The sequence below is a fragment of the Cryptotermes secundus genome, unplaced genomic scaffold, assembly GCF_002891405.2.
Source record: "Cryptotermes secundus unplaced genomic scaffold, Csec_1.0 scaffold342, whole genome shotgun sequence".
Classification (NCBI taxonomy): domain Eukaryota; kingdom Metazoa; phylum Arthropoda; class Insecta; order Blattodea; family Kalotermitidae; genus Cryptotermes; species Cryptotermes secundus.
Window position 1 is genome coordinate 492,538 of NW_019721764.1, and position 16,858 is coordinate 509,395.

Genomic DNA, 16,858 nt, shown 5'->3' on the forward strand with positions numbered 1-16,858 from the left:
ATATAATTTATATGTATGTCCTTTACATATTTGGAGAATCATAATAAAATTAATAATGGGAACATTCGAAAAGAGAAAATTAGCGGAACTTGTGTAAATTGTAAGAGTAAATCAAGATAATTGTGATATCATGCAATTGAGAGCGTTCTGAATTGTCAATATTTTGGAAAAATTTCAATTACGTCCACTATAAATATCGCAGTATATTCCGGGTTTCATAGATGATGTAGAGAGTTTAACAGAAATGTATATGCAAGACTTTATCACGTGAGAAAATTCGGAAATTAAATGTCCCGTGTAAATATATAATGATTTACTACGCTATAAGATTCATTCAAACGTAAGATATTGCCTACGGCCAATATAAGACACATTGAAACCTAAGATATTACCGACGGCCAAACCGTTCTTAACAGAGCATAACTATGCGCAGAAGTCGTTTGCGCACACGTAATATAATGTACAATCACAACCTAACATTAGCATAAATTACCGAACTTGGCCCCGTCCAAGGTACAGAAGGATGCGCAGTAGTCTACTGCGCAAACCTAATCTGACCAACCTAACCTAACCTAACCTAACCTAACCTAACCTAACCTAGCATCTTCGGTCCGAGGGCCAACCCCCTGGTTTACGGGTGGGTGCGCAGTAGTGCATTGCGCATACCTACGAGTGACGTCATTTACGAAGCTGCTATTTAATCGAACGTAATATAGGACTGACGTAACGTGGAATGTAAGTCGAAATATGACGTTATGTATAAAATTGAGTGTCTTAACTGTTTTTCCACCCATAATATCAATTTATTTTTGTTATATTGCTAGGTTATATTGCTACGTGGTAGCTTAGATTGTGTCGAGAACGCCGCTTCCACCTCAAGAGTTTGCGAATCCCCTACGGTAATACAAATGATTATTGAATATCACATATTATGGCATTATGCTGCCCTCCAATGGCATAACTTTATGACGAAAAATCTTTGTTGTCAGTGAAATCGTTCCCTTCTTTTTCGTGTATGGATACGCGACCAATTCAGTGACTTCTGCGCATTTGTTTCGCCCGAATTTCCCTTCCTGGATAGGAAGTAGAATAACATTATACATGAAAATGGGTAAAAGATAGGGTGAAAAATTCCCTTCCTGTAATCGGACTGATATTCGAATGTTTCTGTTTCAGTCATATTAAGATGTTGGCTGCCCTGTCACTGTGACCTACATATCCAGTGTGCACCATCAAGGTACGTTTTTTTACTGGTATGAATAGATATTTATAAATAATAGGATGGTGTTCAGTGTATGTTTATATACATATATGTACAAGTTGTGATTAATTATCTGCCTAAAAGTATACGAGTATGTTAAAAGATTGAGTGAGATAGTGCAAATGGTAGGTGTTAATGTGTGTACTATCCTGGACCGAGAAACGGCCAGTGCACGAAATTTTACAAACATGTGTTTCCTCTGTTCCACGACGAAATGGAAGTGTTTTCCCTCTGAACCATGAAACTGAAGTATGTGTGAAGGAAGAATAGATGATAATGTACAGTTATTGATTTAACGAAAGTGAGTGAATATAAGAATAGTGGGTGTGTAATGAGGCAATGTGTCTTTGGGGTTATTCTTGCACTATTAATAATATCGTGTGAATTATGTGGAGTGGTTTGGAAGATATGTGTTTTAGTGGTTATATGGATAGGGAGTGATTTATATTTTGTGAGTGCATATTTGGTATAACAGAAAACGGTGAAGTTTTGGTATATAGCCTCTGAATATTACTCGTGTGTGTAGGTTATTATTCAGAATGATATATTTTTTGTTTTATAATAAGTACTTGTAGCAGTAGGGTGCAAAGTGAATTTCTAGTTCCCATTGAAGAAGTTATTTTATGAATTTATGTCTTAGTTCTGTGTGACAGAGTGGTGTGTATAGTGTGTGTTTTTTTGGTTACAGTGTTGTCATGAGTAAAATGGAGTTTAAATTCTCTAGTGTGACATTGTATTTTTGTATGTGTAATGTATACAGTGATGTGTAGTGAGTTATTGTAGTGTTTTGAAGAATGTTAAGATTTCCATTCAGCCACAGTGGATTCAAAAGTTTCCCCTTTTAAGTACATATCTTGTTTGAATGAAGAATTCTTGCTTATAACAAGGTGGTATGATAAGTGAAACACATGTTGACGTTGGTGTTATGCTGGCAGTGATGTTAAATGACAATGTGGAATGTGTACAGTGGTGTGTATATTATGTGTTATAGCATGAAAATGATTGGAAGTGGATTTACACTTCTTTTTAGAAAATCTACATTGAGATCTTCTGCTATAGTAATGTTCTTTCCTTAATTGGTCAAATTGCTAAAAATTGTGTCCATGTTTTTATAAATATGTTGATATTACTGTTAGGGGTTCTGTGTATACAGATTATGATAGTATTAAATTGTATAAGTTTAATTATGCTGGCCTCAAAATATTCTTAATTTGAGCTTTCAAACAGGTTACAGGGTTTTGCATCTAGATTTGTTTTAACATAAATGCATGATCCTCTATGCAATTTACTTTTCCTACAGAATTTAATATCAAGGAATGGTTTTCAAAGTTATAATAATCTAGTTCTCTTTCATCCCACCAATATTCAGTGATACAGAGTATATCTGAGTCTAACGTTTTGTTTGATAATAGCACATCTATGTTCGGCTTGTTGTTTAGACTTTGAACATTTTGTTGTAATAAGTGGATGGGTGAACCTATTTTATTGGTATTCTTGAGAATGTCAGTACTATTCTTATCTATAAAAATCTTTACTTAGCTTTTCTGGGATCTTCCTTTTCCTAGCTGACATCCCAATTTCCTGATGTTGCTTTCCTTCCAGTGGTGCCACACTGCTGGGGGATGGGTCGACTAATATTTCATCAGCTTCATTCCCTTGGCTTTCTGCAGTCTCCTCATGAACAGTTTCCTCCTTGTGTTTTCCTGACGTGGCCTCTTCCTGCACCGTTCCCTCCTTGTATTCTACTGGTATAGCATTATTTGCTCTTGCCCCACCCTTTCGTTGTACCAATTCTGCTATCTATCAAGACGATATTCGATTTCTTTCCAGGTTTGGGCAAGCATACTGACATCCACAGTGGTTATTGCATCTCTTACTCTGGTTTTTAATTGATCAGTGTCTCACCTGCGTCTTATAAACAATGTCTTTGACATATCCCGAAAGGAAAGAGTCCAGTGGGGTTATGTCATGTGATCTTGGGGGCCAAGAAATTGAACCATCTCGTCCAATCCATCTTCCTGGAAAATGTTTGTCCACAGCATAACGAACTATGGTGCTCAAACGAGGTGGCACACCGTCTTTTTGGAAAGTGATTTCGGGCGGAAGCGCTTCAATTTGCGGGAATACAAAATTCTGCAACATATCTAAGTAAATGACTGATCTGACTGTCTTTTCCGCGAAAAAGAAAGGCCCAATGATTTGATCATACATAAGAGCACACCCCACATTCACTTTTGTGGAGTGTTTCATGTGAAAGAAAGGCTATGACTTTCCAGGCACTGCTGACAAACTTTCTCCAGATAAATAATTTGCAACCTAATCTCTTGTACTCCAGAGCTGCAGAGGCTCGTATTCTGTTTTTTTTTGAAAGAGGGTGGGGGACCAAGTTTAATAGAACTTCACTCAAACCCAACCGAAAGAATATTGGTGAAATGATATTAAACTTACTTATGCAGCTGAGCCGTTCTTGAGAAACTGCCAATTGTGGAGCCACTCAAGAATTTTCCAATTTTCCAGCCTTTTGTAGAACCTGAAGGTTCATTAGGCCGCGTACACACTAGCGAGCTGTTGCATATAACGTAACGGTTACTGTAACCACATTCTCTTAGTGTGGACGCCTTTCGAACCACGCTCGCGAACGTACTTCGAGCGCACTCTGTAACACGACCGACGAGCCACTGCCTTTTTTGTTTTTGCTGCGAACACAAAGGGACTCGCAGTAGGCTCGCGGACGCCACAATCGCTTGCTCGTAAATGTGTACGTTTCCTCCGAGCCAGGAGTAGGAAGGAGGAAGACATGTCTTCATGGCGAGCTCACCACGAGCACTATGGATCGGGTCGCTCGCAGCTGGTTACATGACTATGGATGTATCGTCCATACGAAGACGTGGTTACAGTAACCGTCACGTTATATGCAACAGCTCCTTACTGTTCACAAGAGCCCTTAACTGGTCCCTATCCTGAGCCAGATCAATCCAATCCATACCATACCATCCTATCTCACTATGATAAATTTTAATATTGTTCACCTTGGTCTTCCCAGTAGTCTCTTTCCCACCAATATCCTGTATGCATTCCTCGCCTCCCCCATTCGTGCTACATGCCCTGCCAACCTCATCCTCCTCGACTAGTGATTTTTTTAACTGTCTTCAATATCACTAGTCGAAGATGATGAGGTTGGCAGGGCATTATTATTATTATTTCTTCCTTATTCCATTACATCTATAATAGGCAAAAGCCTTAGATACAGAATTGTGTCAATTTAGCTCGCTAATACTCTTAAGCAATTGTCAAGAAGACTTATAAAATAAGACAGTGTATGTTTACATCTTAATACAATTTCACTCTAGCATAATACCTTAAAATTTAAGATAAAAGTTTCCATCAAAGGTAACAGAATATTTTGGTCATATAGCTTAAACATATATAACAAATCCAAGATATAGAAACATTACGTTTATAAAAATACAAAATTACAATTTCATGATGACCACACATCACTCGTCCCCATTCCCATAAAACATATAATCAGGCCTCACATAGTGAGCCCAAGCTGTCAGGACAACACACACAGGTGGCAGGAAAACCACTGTCAAACCCACAACCTGCCACTCCACACATATTGGCAAGCCATATCATCCAGTTTATTTTATCTTGTCAGTCCTATCAAGCAATTGTTAAAAAGATCTATTGTATATGACAAGTTTGTCACAGCACATACAACTGCTTTCTAGTACAATACACTAAAATTGTCATTTAAAATAACATTTTAAGATCAAAGCTTCTGTCAAAGTAACAGAATATTTTAGTCATATAGGTTTAACATATACAACAAATCCAACATATAAAAACATTCAATTATAAGTATGATTATCTCATATTAATGATGATTATTAATTTATTGTATTACTCAACCTCTTATACACTTATATAGCTATAAAAATCATTATCTCTTAAAATATTCGTCAAGTGTATAAAAAGAATTTAAATAAAGAAATTCCCTTAAATTGTTTTTGAACTTATTTATATCGTTAGAAGTTACTTTGATTTTATTAGGTAGTGCATTGTAGATCCTTACGGCCATGTGAGGTACCCCATTACCATATTTCGTGCATGTAGCACCAATGGGGGAGGCGAGGAATGCTAGGATGATATTGGTGGGAAAGCCAGAAGGAAAGAGAGACTGCAATACAAGAGATCTGGATGTAAAAGTATTTATTGCAAGAAGCGAAAAAAAGAATTCTAACGGGGATCGAGGGGGGAGCACTCAAAATAGTTGTTAAGGTAGCATACCTTTTTACCGATTGTTCTCTGGGTCCTCGAGGCCGTTTTAAATTTAATTCGTTTAAGCTGAAAATAGATGGCAGCAGCATTGAACCGGGGGGTCGTGGCGGCCATGTTGCCAACCAATAACATGGGAGTTCCACGGGGCTGCTCGCGAGTACGCTTGTCGGATCGATATCGATCTGTAGGAACCATGGTAATTCTCGCAGCGAAAACTCTTGTGTGATATGCTCTAGGCGTTATATGATGGCGCTGTGTAATGTAGAGTGTGTTGAGAAAATTGGCAGTTTCTTAGAAATTAACTATGGAAAACTATCCACGAACGAAAGTGGAAGGGTAAGTGTATTTTAAGCCAATATATTATTTACTCCAGTTATTTTTAGTGGGTTCGATGTATACTGGTAAGACCATATTACATTAATTTTTAGGTTATAGAATTCCATGGCCAAAGCCATGTTAATTTACAAGTTTAAACAAACTACGGAGAATCTCAACTGGAATAGTAAGTTATGTGCATGCATTACCATTTTTTTATGTAAATACTCTTACATCTTTGATATCATTCTTCGGCTGTTTAACATGTTCTTGGTCACATATGTAGTGCGTCTTCTAGGACTCTTTTAAGATTATCAGTACTGAAACATAATTAAAGCAGAAGTCACTTTAAATTCGTATGGTTGATCAGTTAGGAGAGGAATACGTCACCTACTTTCTTTTCCTGCAGCATATAATAACTCCTTTTCAAGCATGTTGTGACTCTAATGATAAAATTGGGGCAAAGACATCCTATGTAGTCCACTTCTTATGCGATTGATCACAGTATGAGGGAGCTTATAACTTTGTTTTCCCAAAACAAGTCTCTATTATGTTCTTAACTAATTTTGTAAGGTTGGTTTTTGTGCTGTCATAATTAGGGTAAAAGTACCGATTACAGTAAGGCTATTCCCAAGCTAACTTACCATAATGAAAACAATTTCCTGATTGCTGCTTCAAACCCTGTGTAAAATCTGGCCGTTATTGAAATTTTTAACACAGTGTTTCCCACCCCACTCATTTCACTATATTTTCATAATTTGAAATTATAGGTAATGGGATGCAGGACTAGCATTGTTGTGTATGCTTTTGCAGTTTAGTTAAGTCTTTTAAAAAGATAATAGTGCTACAGGACATTCAAATTGGAAGTAACAAGATGCTGACTGCAGAAGTCTCAGTTTATAATAATCAAGTGAATGTCCTTTATAGCTAGATCATTGATTTTTGTATGATGGGAGATTTTAAATATGTTTACATATTTGTGTTTTGAAATGTACCATTACTGTAACAGTATCAAACTTCAAGGTTTTACAAAATAACATAAAGTAAAGTAACCTTACAATTTTGGTTTCCACCTGATCTTTTTATATCTTAGTTGTAAGTACTTATTTTATTTTGGTTTTCATGTTCATACTGAGTGTTCTTTTTTGAAGGAGAATATGTCTGGATTAACTAAATGAATATTATCCCTGATACAGGTTACCACTGTGACAGAACTTCATGGCAATAGTGAAACCATTTCTGGTTTTGGAACGATTGTAATATCTTGGGCAAAAATGTGCAAGAAATCTCAGTTTGGAAAGACACAAGAAGATGAAGCCCTTGTGAGGCAGTGGATTGAGTATGCTGTGTGTTATGGAAACTATGTGGGTCTTGCACAAACAGCTCGACAGGTCCTTAAGGTATGGTGTGATACTGCATCATGAAGCATGGCCTTGAGGAATGACAGGTACCAAGTTCTCATGGAAATTAGTTCTTGGGCAAATACATGGGTATTTAATATTGTGGGTCAACTCTGCTGATCCATAATCATATATTTTAGCCATATATGTATGCACATATATGATGTTATCCACTACCAGTCATGTTACAAAATTTGTGTTAGGCTTACTGAATCCAACATAGACATGTTCTTTGTCTGTCCTTTGTGCTTATACATACAATTAGACTCCTGTGGTAATTTTGGCAATATACTGTCTTTCATCCTGTGTGCTTGTTATTTCCAGTGTAATTTTTGTACGTTGTTCTCATTTTGCCATAGGTCCTTTGATATTCTGTCTCATAATGTTACTTCAACAGTGACCTAGGAAATATCACATGTGTAGCTTCTGTTATTTTTATTTCTCTTCTCGTCATAACTCAAGTTTCTCTTCCAAAACGTAAGCTTGTGTTAGTTAATATATTTTGTAGTGATAACAGGACTTGTTAATTTATTCAGTATGTGATATTAAGCATAATTTGGGGTAAGTATTAAGCAGTCATAATGTTGATTCAAAATGTAACACATTTTTTAACATCTTAAGAATTTTTTAAGCAAATTTCCTTACCAAAATGGAAATCAGGGTGTCTGAAGACAATGGACAACTGAGTGGCTCAAAACATATAGCCATAAGTGAAGTCTGTGCCAAAATAGCCACTCACTTAACAGACAAGCAATGAAAATTCAGTACAGGACATATTGCAGAGTTTTAGCTCAAGTCATTAGGAGGCAAAACATGCGTTACAATAAACAGACATTAGTATCAAAACTAAATAAAAGCAATCTGGAAAAACTGAAAAAGGAAGCAGGTAAATATTTTGCAGAAGAAGAAACATTGTCATCAAACATAAATGATAACATAATAAAAAATTCTAAATTCAAACAAACTCCTGAAATGCTTCTTAACAATTATAGAAATAGTGAACATTGGTGCTGATAATGATGAAGCTTTTCTGATATATTTACAGGTACTCCTCAATCTATGCAACAGTTGTGTTCCAGAAAAAAGTTGTAGAGAGTGGAAATCATTTAAATAAAACATAATTTTGTCATAAGAATCAATTAAAATGTTGGAGATCGACAAAAGTAATAGTATTATTGCTGTTACTTAAATTGATTGATTTATGCAGTACAGTATGTGAATGATCCCTGTGTAGTTGCTACCAGCCTCTGATTTCTCATGTAACAGATGTACAGAAGAGACTGTGTTGCTGGTCCAAATTCCACCTTCTGCCTCTGCATTCCTTCAGTGCTTTTGGCATAATAGTCTACTCGCCTCCCACCAATTCTCAGTTCTCCAGCAAACATTTTTAATTACAGTGTGTGCTGCTGGACACATACATATAATACACAACTTCTTTATTAAAACCGTCACAGCACAACTATATCGTGGTCAGTGCCTAGTTTAGGCTCTGCTGCATGTTTCGGCTATTTACAGCCATCATCAGGCTGTTTTAATAAAGAAGTTGTATATTATGACACAACAGGATGCATGAAAAAAAAAGGGAAAACATACATATAACTTGAAGTGCTTATACTATACTGTATTATCTGAGATGTATATTTATATTTGGAATGGAAAGAAGCTTTTATTTATGACATGTTGTACATGTTTGGCTTAGATCTGTGAAGTCTGTACTGACTACAAATATCTTCTATTTTCAATTTTGCCAAACTAACATAATGCTTAATTTTGCTAATTAGCTGTTTCAATAATGGATATTATGCTATTGTTACATTAATTAAGCGAATATATGAGATGTGTCATGTATAAAATTACAGCACTGATAAGAACTTTATGACCTGAAATAAATGCCAGTATTTTTTAATCCCTCTTGATGATTTTTATGACAGGATTATGTACAAGACTGCAGGTAAAAGGAAGAAGGGAAAGAATAATAGTTATTCTTTTTCATGCAGCATTCCACAGATATGAACAGGTAATGAAAATGTAGAAGGTTTCCTTGGAGGAGAGATGAATCATTGTATTTGTGACCAAAGAGAATAATTGTTAGGGCTGATTGGAAGATTTCGTTATTTAATAAGGAAGAATGCATTTATTAATTATTGTACCCATGTATCTGCCCATTCCATTATAATGTTTTTATTAATTATTGGGCTTGTTATAGAACTTGGTATGGTCAGAATGTCATTAAAGATGACCATGCCTTTGTACTCTTTAATATCTTGTCATGAAGAATACTCTAATTATACTCCATGTTGAGTGCCATTAATATTTCTCAGGCAAAGGAAATGGTTATTTCAGGAGCTGAATGCAGTGCTTGCATTGCGGTCATACTTTGTAGGCAGTTCTCAGACACTAGCTGACATTGTGCTGTATTATGTTTTGCATGGTGTTATGGTAAGTAATTAATTTCAGTTGTGGATTAAAATAACATTTATTGACATGATAGAGCAGATTCACAGTAAGTAGATAAATAGATATATTATCACAAAGTATATCTTGCTTCACAGAATTTCGTTTGGAAAACCATAATAGAGTAGTTGGTTTGGTCACTACACCACAAGCCTGAAGGTTGTAGGTTCGATTCCTGATGAGGTCATTGGATTTTTCAGTTGACTGATCCTTTCAGCTGCACTATTGCCCTTGGGTTGACTGAGTCTCGAACAGAAGTTAGTACCAGGAATCTTTCTGGTGGTAAACTGCAGCTGGCACATGAGGCTGACAACCTTACTGCCATCTGTGAGCTGATTATCTAGAAAATAGGGGAGCCTCAGACATCTCACAACCCTATGGACCTCCACAGCCTGTTGCAAGGATAGCTTTACCTTTTTACCATCTTTTAGCAAATTCTGGTTAAAGTCTTAATAGCAGGTAGTACTTCAGAATATGCCACAACTCTGTACTCCCATGTTATTCCTAGTTCTGCAGTACTTTTCATGTTTCATTTCAGTGTGAGTGACATCTGTGGATATTTTAATTTAACTCATTCAGAGTAACCTTCATAGTTGAAACAGAAACATAAACAAAGCAGAGTGTGATTCAGATGTAATTTGTGGGACTCAAATTCTATATATTGTGTATTAATTGTTTTGTTGCATGTTTGTCATGTTTTTGTGTGATACAGCATTTGTTGGTGGGAAGCGTTTATCTGTAAAGTAAATCATGACTGTGTCTCTGTGCTTAAGTAAGCATCATGGCATGGAGATGTAAGGTTAAACAGGGATAACGCTTCAGTTACTTGCTGGAGAGGAGGCTGCATTTGCTGAAGAACTGAACATGTGAGGATTTTGGAACAAGGAGAATTATCCCTGCTTGGAACAGTACCCCAGTCATCCAGCTATGGCCAGTTACAATATTGAATGAGCCATCCCGAATAATAGTACTTAGATATCTGTTAAAATAGATGTTTCACTGTCAAAAAAAAAATAAGCTTTTGAATGCTGATTGTTGTTATTATTGACTGTGCCATAGCTCAAGCGGTTAGTCGCTGGCTTCCTACCATGGCGGCCCGGGTTTGATCCCAGGTCTGATCAAGTGGGATTTGTGGTGGACAAAGTGGCGCTGGTGCAGGTTTTCTCTGAGTACTTCGGTTTTCCCTGCCAATCTTCATTCCACCAATTGCTCCACAATCACCCTCACCTATCATCTGGAGCTGGTACAATAGGCCAGAAGTAGCCACAGTACAAGGGACTTAGTTCCACCCCACTAGCAATAAAGAAAAAGAATTATAAAATCAAACCCATAATTGTTGCCATTTTGATAAACTTTTTCTTGTTTAAATGAGATAAAATTAAAGTTATGGGCTTTAAAGAGTTCATGTGCTGTAGCTGTCTATAGGCTATTGTGCATGTCTCTTCTAAGATTAATCCCACTTACCGGTCCGAGACTTTGAATGTAGCACAGTATACTGTGAATAACTTAATAAATTTGAAAGACCAATTAAAATATTGTGAGAGGAATAATTATTTTTTGTGGTTTTACCAAATACTGGAAACAGATTTTGCTGTGACTGTACCTGTAGTTATTATTACTAACTGGTGCAGACAAAGGGCAGAGTGACCATGACCATGACCTTATCTCAGGCCTTTGTTAAATACTTTGCTGTTTGGTCATTTAAATGTAGTTCTTTGACATTTTAAGAACAACATTGCTGATAACACATTTTTTCATACAAAGATTTTCTCTTGTGAATTATGCAATGCCATATAGCTGTGTTGTTATGTGATAAATACCTTGTATGTGGTGGCCAGTCTTGTCCCTTCACAAAGGTGAGCTTCTTTACCCATCTTCCTCCTCTTGCCCCCCACCCCTTCCAAGAATGGCATCTGAGTGTGGGCAGTATATCAGTAATTAATTATTAAAATCTTTAAATTAGATGTAAGCACTTAATCCCATAGTGTCATTAGTAGATTTACCTTTTACATCATGCTCAATAATGTGAAGTATCATGTCACAATTTTTGTAATGCTAAGTTCTTGTTGTGACATACATTTCTGTTCTGATACATGACAAGTATAAATAAATAAATACTTGAACATTTGTGTTGTTTAGATACTAGTATTATACGTAGCATAAATTTGGAAACGAAATGCTTATAAAGTTTGGGTCAGAAGTCTTCAAGGAGAGAAACCTCTTTGGAGACCTAACCTTAATATCCAGGTCTCAACATGTTTCATACTTTCTCTTGACAGGCCGAGTTGTCTTACCAGGAAAAAGAGCAATACTTGCATCTTTCGAGATGGTTTAACAACATTCAGCAAGACCCGAAGATAAGGCAGAAGAACAAACTCGTTCATTTCAGTCGAACACTGCTGTATAGCTAATTTTGGTTATATTTATACAAGTATTATTGAGCACTAATATACAGTGCAGTTGAAATGTGATGTCTTTCCTTTTAGTGGAAATGATACAAGAGCTTCATCTCTTTACAGTTATAAAAGTAAAGACAATGAATATTTTTTTCCCCCCTGTTCTGTGTGTAAGGAGTTGATCTAAATCAGATTGCTCATATTCATCTTTTTTTTTCTTCATTTCCATAGCTTGGACCAGTAACATTCAGGAGTACATTTGCATGGGGCATCAGAAGGATTAAAAATCCGCGAATATATTCTAAGATAAGATTTATTTAAACATTTAAACCACTAAATATGTTTTGGTCATAAGGGATTGAATTTGAATGTTGTTATGGCCCTGAATGGAGCTTTGATTAATTTTTTTCCAGTTTGAATTACACCCCTGACTGACTATCCAGATGGAGGTTTTTGTGGTTTTCTTCAGTCTTTCCAGGAAAATTTCGGGAAAGTATCTCAGATTAGTCCATGATCACATCCTTTCCAATTTGTTGTTCAACTATAATCCTACCATTCAGTGCTATGTAATCAAAGCTACTGAAAGCATTGCAAAATGAATGTAGGTAAGTTTGTTACAGGTTGTTAGGCCAATTTTTGTCATTTTTGTTTTACTTATTTTCATTCTTGATGTTTCTTGGATCATTTGGGTGATCTGACGGTTAGTGTGCTTGATTATTATGTAAAGTGTCTAGGGTTTGAACCCAAACACCACCACAAGAATGGTACAAAATTTCTGCAAGGCTGTGCCTAGATTACTTGTCTCCCTCTCAAGATGGAAAAGTTGCTATACCAGCTTGAAGACTGAAATTATGTGTTAAGTTGTATGAACATGTCACGTTTACAAATATCCATGCATACAAGTATATTTCTGCAAACAGAGAATGAACATGATTGAGGACATAATGTTGTAACATGTTACTGTTCTAAGATAATGTATATGAATATGTATTAGTTTTCACACAGACTGGATTGACCCATTTTCATTTGTCACATGTTGTATATTTGTGAACAAGTTTGATATTTTCCCCAAATACCTCAAATTTCCTTCTGTAGGCAGTGAAAAGAAATAAATTACTTTTAAATGCTTCTAAGTATAGACACTATCTATTATCAACTCAAGATTGCTTGAAAAGCTGTTTTAGTCCCTGGATAGGATGATGTAAGTTGGCATTGCTTCCTGTAAATTATTGTAATTATGTGCACTAAATTTTTTATGCTTTATCTCTTACAAATGTCTGTATTCTGTCACATAAACAATAAATTTGGCATATGTGAATGGAATTCCATGCATATCTCTTTCCCCAGACATTTAATCCATTGTGACATAAGTTCTGGAAAAAAGCCCTTTCATTGGATCTGTCTATCCAGAAATATAAATCAATAATTCTGCTAGTTAGTGCCCTACTGTTGTGCATAATTTTCGCTTATATAGACCCATACCCAGAGATGACCTCAAAGATCCATGCTGTCACTCTGAATCAGATTTTACAAGAACTTGGAATCTCATCTGTAAAAGAAAAGATAAAAGTAATTGATTTCAAGCCTACAATCAAGTGCAGAATTACAGTTCCCCAAAAGAAATTGTGAATTACCATCCAGCAGAAGGAAGATGGCTTGGATGCACATCTTTCCTGTAGCACTTCTTTCTTAGTAGCAAAGTAATTATGCATGTAATTGATATCTGCATAATGTGCATGTGTAAAAAGATTCTAGAATATTTATGAAGGTAATAGTTATACAGTACAGTGTATTTTATATGGAACAACAGGTGGCAAGCAAAGACAAGTTTCAGTGTATCTGCAAATAATTGAAGCTGTAAAAGTTAAAGTTTGGCCTGTGACTAATTAATTAAGTACCACTCCATAAAGACATGGGGGGGGGGATAGCTCTACCATTCTTGACCTCGGCACTAGATGGAGGTGAGTGGTCAGCTTCAAGTCCTGGCCACTTTATCCATAAAGAAAGAGCCCTCTGGTACCCTTTGGACATGAGGCTGGGTGGAAGGTATGGAGAGGAGAAAAATCTCTTTCTCCTGCCAGGAATTGAACCCTGACCATCCAGCCAATAGTCCATCGATATACTGACTGATCTATCCGGATTCCAACTGAAGCTGTAGTTTTGTTTTTTTTTAAGTCTAGAATGAAGGATGTGGCAACTTCCCTGGAGTGATATGAATGTTAACAAGGCTGTGGCCTTGGATTCAGCTATTTAGACTCCTGACTTAATGACACAGAGTATGTTACATCAGTGCTGGGAGTGTTCCATGTATTTTATACTGGTTATGTCATGTTATTGGAAGGTATCTGTTCTTATAGTGATACATGTGTTTAAGTTTGTTGCTTGGTTTGTATAGAGTAAATAGTAATTTGTAACATTGAACTTTGAGTTTGGGCATTTCCCACAATCATTAACTGATTTGGTAAGGTCAGATGCTGGGAAATGTAAATGGATTTATAAGAACATTTATGTCATGTCTGTTTTTACCAGCTACTTGTTTTGCCTTTAACAGAGTCATAAAAAGAGACTGTTGTAGAAATGTGGTTCACAGCCATTGTTGCTTGAGGGCAAATTTGGAAAGCTATTCATTATTTTTGATTCAACTGAAATTGATGAGTGCTCTTATGATTTCATTACTACTATTTAATTTTATGAATGGAAAGTGTGGCTTAGTACATGTGGACTACTCGCTACCTGTCCCGGACTTCAGAGATTGGTTTTCATTTTGTTTAAAACCATGGAAGTGGAAGAGATTATATTGCATTAAATAAAGACCTATGACATGATTATGAATTTGACTTAGTGGAGGAACTGGTTGTGGGTTGTTATAACACATCGGTTGCCACCATGTAATTTAAGAGTGCCGTGTGCCATCCAAAGTGTGGATCGTTAGTATAGTCCATGTTTGTAATATGACTCTATGTGGCAAGCCAGTGTGTAATTTATTTATTTGAATTGGTTTCTGGTGTGTGCCCCTTGGTGGACATGTGACAGGTATACTGTGTCACATAGTAACCAACATGTTAACTTGTAGCATATGTGCACTTTTTTATGTGTTTCAGCTTACACATGTGCCTCACTGCATATGTAAATAAGACTTTGATCCTCCCATTGTGTCCAGGTATGTATGTCCATTGATCATTAAGCCACCTGATCTGAAGTAAAAAACCAAGGGAATGGCCTTGAAGTCGGCCTACTACTTGATACCTCCTCGACCTTGGTACACAAGATGATATGTGGTAATTCCGTGCAGTGATATATAATAATAGCGTACAGTAGTCTTGTCTCCTTGTTTCTGGTTCTGCCCCCCCCAGACCAAAAACTTCACAGATAATGGTCTTATATTATTTTCTGTACTAAGAATAACTTACATGAGTACGTATCTAGTAGTGGAAGAAAGAAGACTAGAAAAAAGCATTTTGTGAAGCAAATAATATTTTATGAAATTAAAAAAATAATTTTGTTATAACCTATATAAAAAAGAGAAAGTAAAATGAGATAAAGTTGTCCCTGCGCTCAGGTAAGCACTCTGCCATGAATGATGTATGGGGAAGTGGGAGGATAGCTTTATGCTCTGGCTGCTTGGCCAGTGAGTAGCTGTACCCACTGGATAGGGGGCTACACTACATAAAATATTTCCATACTCCCTATGCAGCAATTTGATTGATCTGGCTAAGGATAGGGACCAATACAGGGCTCTTGTGAACATGGTAATGAACGTTATGGATTCCGTAAAATGTTGAGAAATTCTTGGGTGGCTTCTCAAGGACTTGACTCCGTGGTTTTAGTTATGTCATTATGTTCAGCAAATGTGTGCTTTGCACATTATTTTTGCATTTGTCATTAAAAATTGTTAATGACATTTACTGGTGGCAACCAAAATTTTGATTTGTCTTAGATAGATTAACACTAATTCAACTGAAGACTGCTAGGAAAAGTACCAGCTAAAACAAGCAGCACTTCAGTTTTTACTGCAAAATATTGTAAATAAAACAGGATGCTGGACCATGTCTAGAAAGTCAGTAATTGTAAAATATTTTACAATTGTACTTCACTGTGTATTCTTGGTTTCTCTTGTGTGAGAACTCCATTGGGACTGTACATATGTTTTGTATTTATATAACATATTCCACTTCCTACAGTCATTTTGACTAACTACAGATCCGTGGAATGCAATGCAATGTAATGTAATGTTCAGTGTTACATTCTTGCTTTTGACTGTCCTTCCTCTTTCCTGAGTTTAACCTAACTTACAAGCTTTTGCTCTGTCTCTCCAGACATGTTGAGTATGTCTTTGAAATGATGGGGATTCCAGTCCAATAATCATAGTAGATATAAAGCCACTGAGTAGGCTATGAATTAACATCATAAACTTACATTTGGTTCAGGAATGCATTTATAACCTTGGATTTATAAATGCGACTTGTGGGTTATATTGGATGCCTTGTATCACTGTTGCTCTATTATTTCTGGTATCTTTATCATGTTACAGTGGTATTTAAACCAGAACTACAAACTTTTAATATAGGAATAAATAAAACTAGGCACACAGTCAAGGCCTTCTTACAGGGAATAATGCCATCATCCACTTTAAAATCGTAATAAGCTTGTAATACATAGGTCTGGAATGTGTGAATGATTATCATTTTTTTAAATAACCATAGTGGAAAAAGAAAAGTATTCTTTTAAATATTTAATATGAGAATGAT

At 36.1% G+C, this 16,858-nt stretch overlaps 1 protein-coding gene and 1 long non-coding RNA gene across 2 annotated transcripts in view; both read left to right on the forward strand.

The window, feature by feature from the left end:
• LOC111875681 overlaps positions 1–3,566 on the forward strand; it is an 18,204-nt gene extending 14,638 nt beyond the window's left edge. The window contains exons 2-3 of the long non-coding RNA XR_002844787.2: positions 1,177–1,237; positions 3,092–3,566. This is a non-coding gene — a long non-coding RNA (uncharacterized LOC111875681). The remainder of the gene's footprint in view (positions 1–1,176; positions 1,238–3,091) is intronic.
• A 2,085-nt stretch (positions 3,567–5,651) lies between these two features.
• Positions 5,652–15,579, forward strand: LOC111875679 (eukaryotic translation elongation factor 1 epsilon-1). The gene is made up of 4 exons (XM_023872102.2): positions 5,652–5,881; positions 7,057–7,260; positions 9,604–9,699; positions 11,994–15,579. Exons 1-4 carry the CDS (start codon positions 5,789–5,791, stop codon positions 12,123–12,125), a joined length of 525 nt encoding a protein of 174 aa, XP_023727870.1. The 5' UTR covers positions 5,652–5,788; the 3' UTR covers positions 12,126–15,579.
• The last annotated feature ends 1,279 nt before the right edge of the window (positions 15,580–16,858 follow it).

Coding starts and splice junctions, on each gene's coding strand:
- LOC111875679 (XM_023872102.2), top strand. CDS start 5,789: ATGATGGCGCTGTGTAATGTAGAGTGTGTTGAGAAAATTGGCAGTTTC. Junction 5,882..7,056: donor CCACGAACGAAAGTGGAAGG/GTAAGTGTATTT, acceptor TCCCTGATACAG/GTTACCACTGTGACAGAACT. Junction 7,261..9,603: donor CAGCTCGACAGGTCCTTAAG/GTATGGTGTGAT, acceptor TGGTTATTTCAG/GAGCTGAATGCAGTGCTTGC.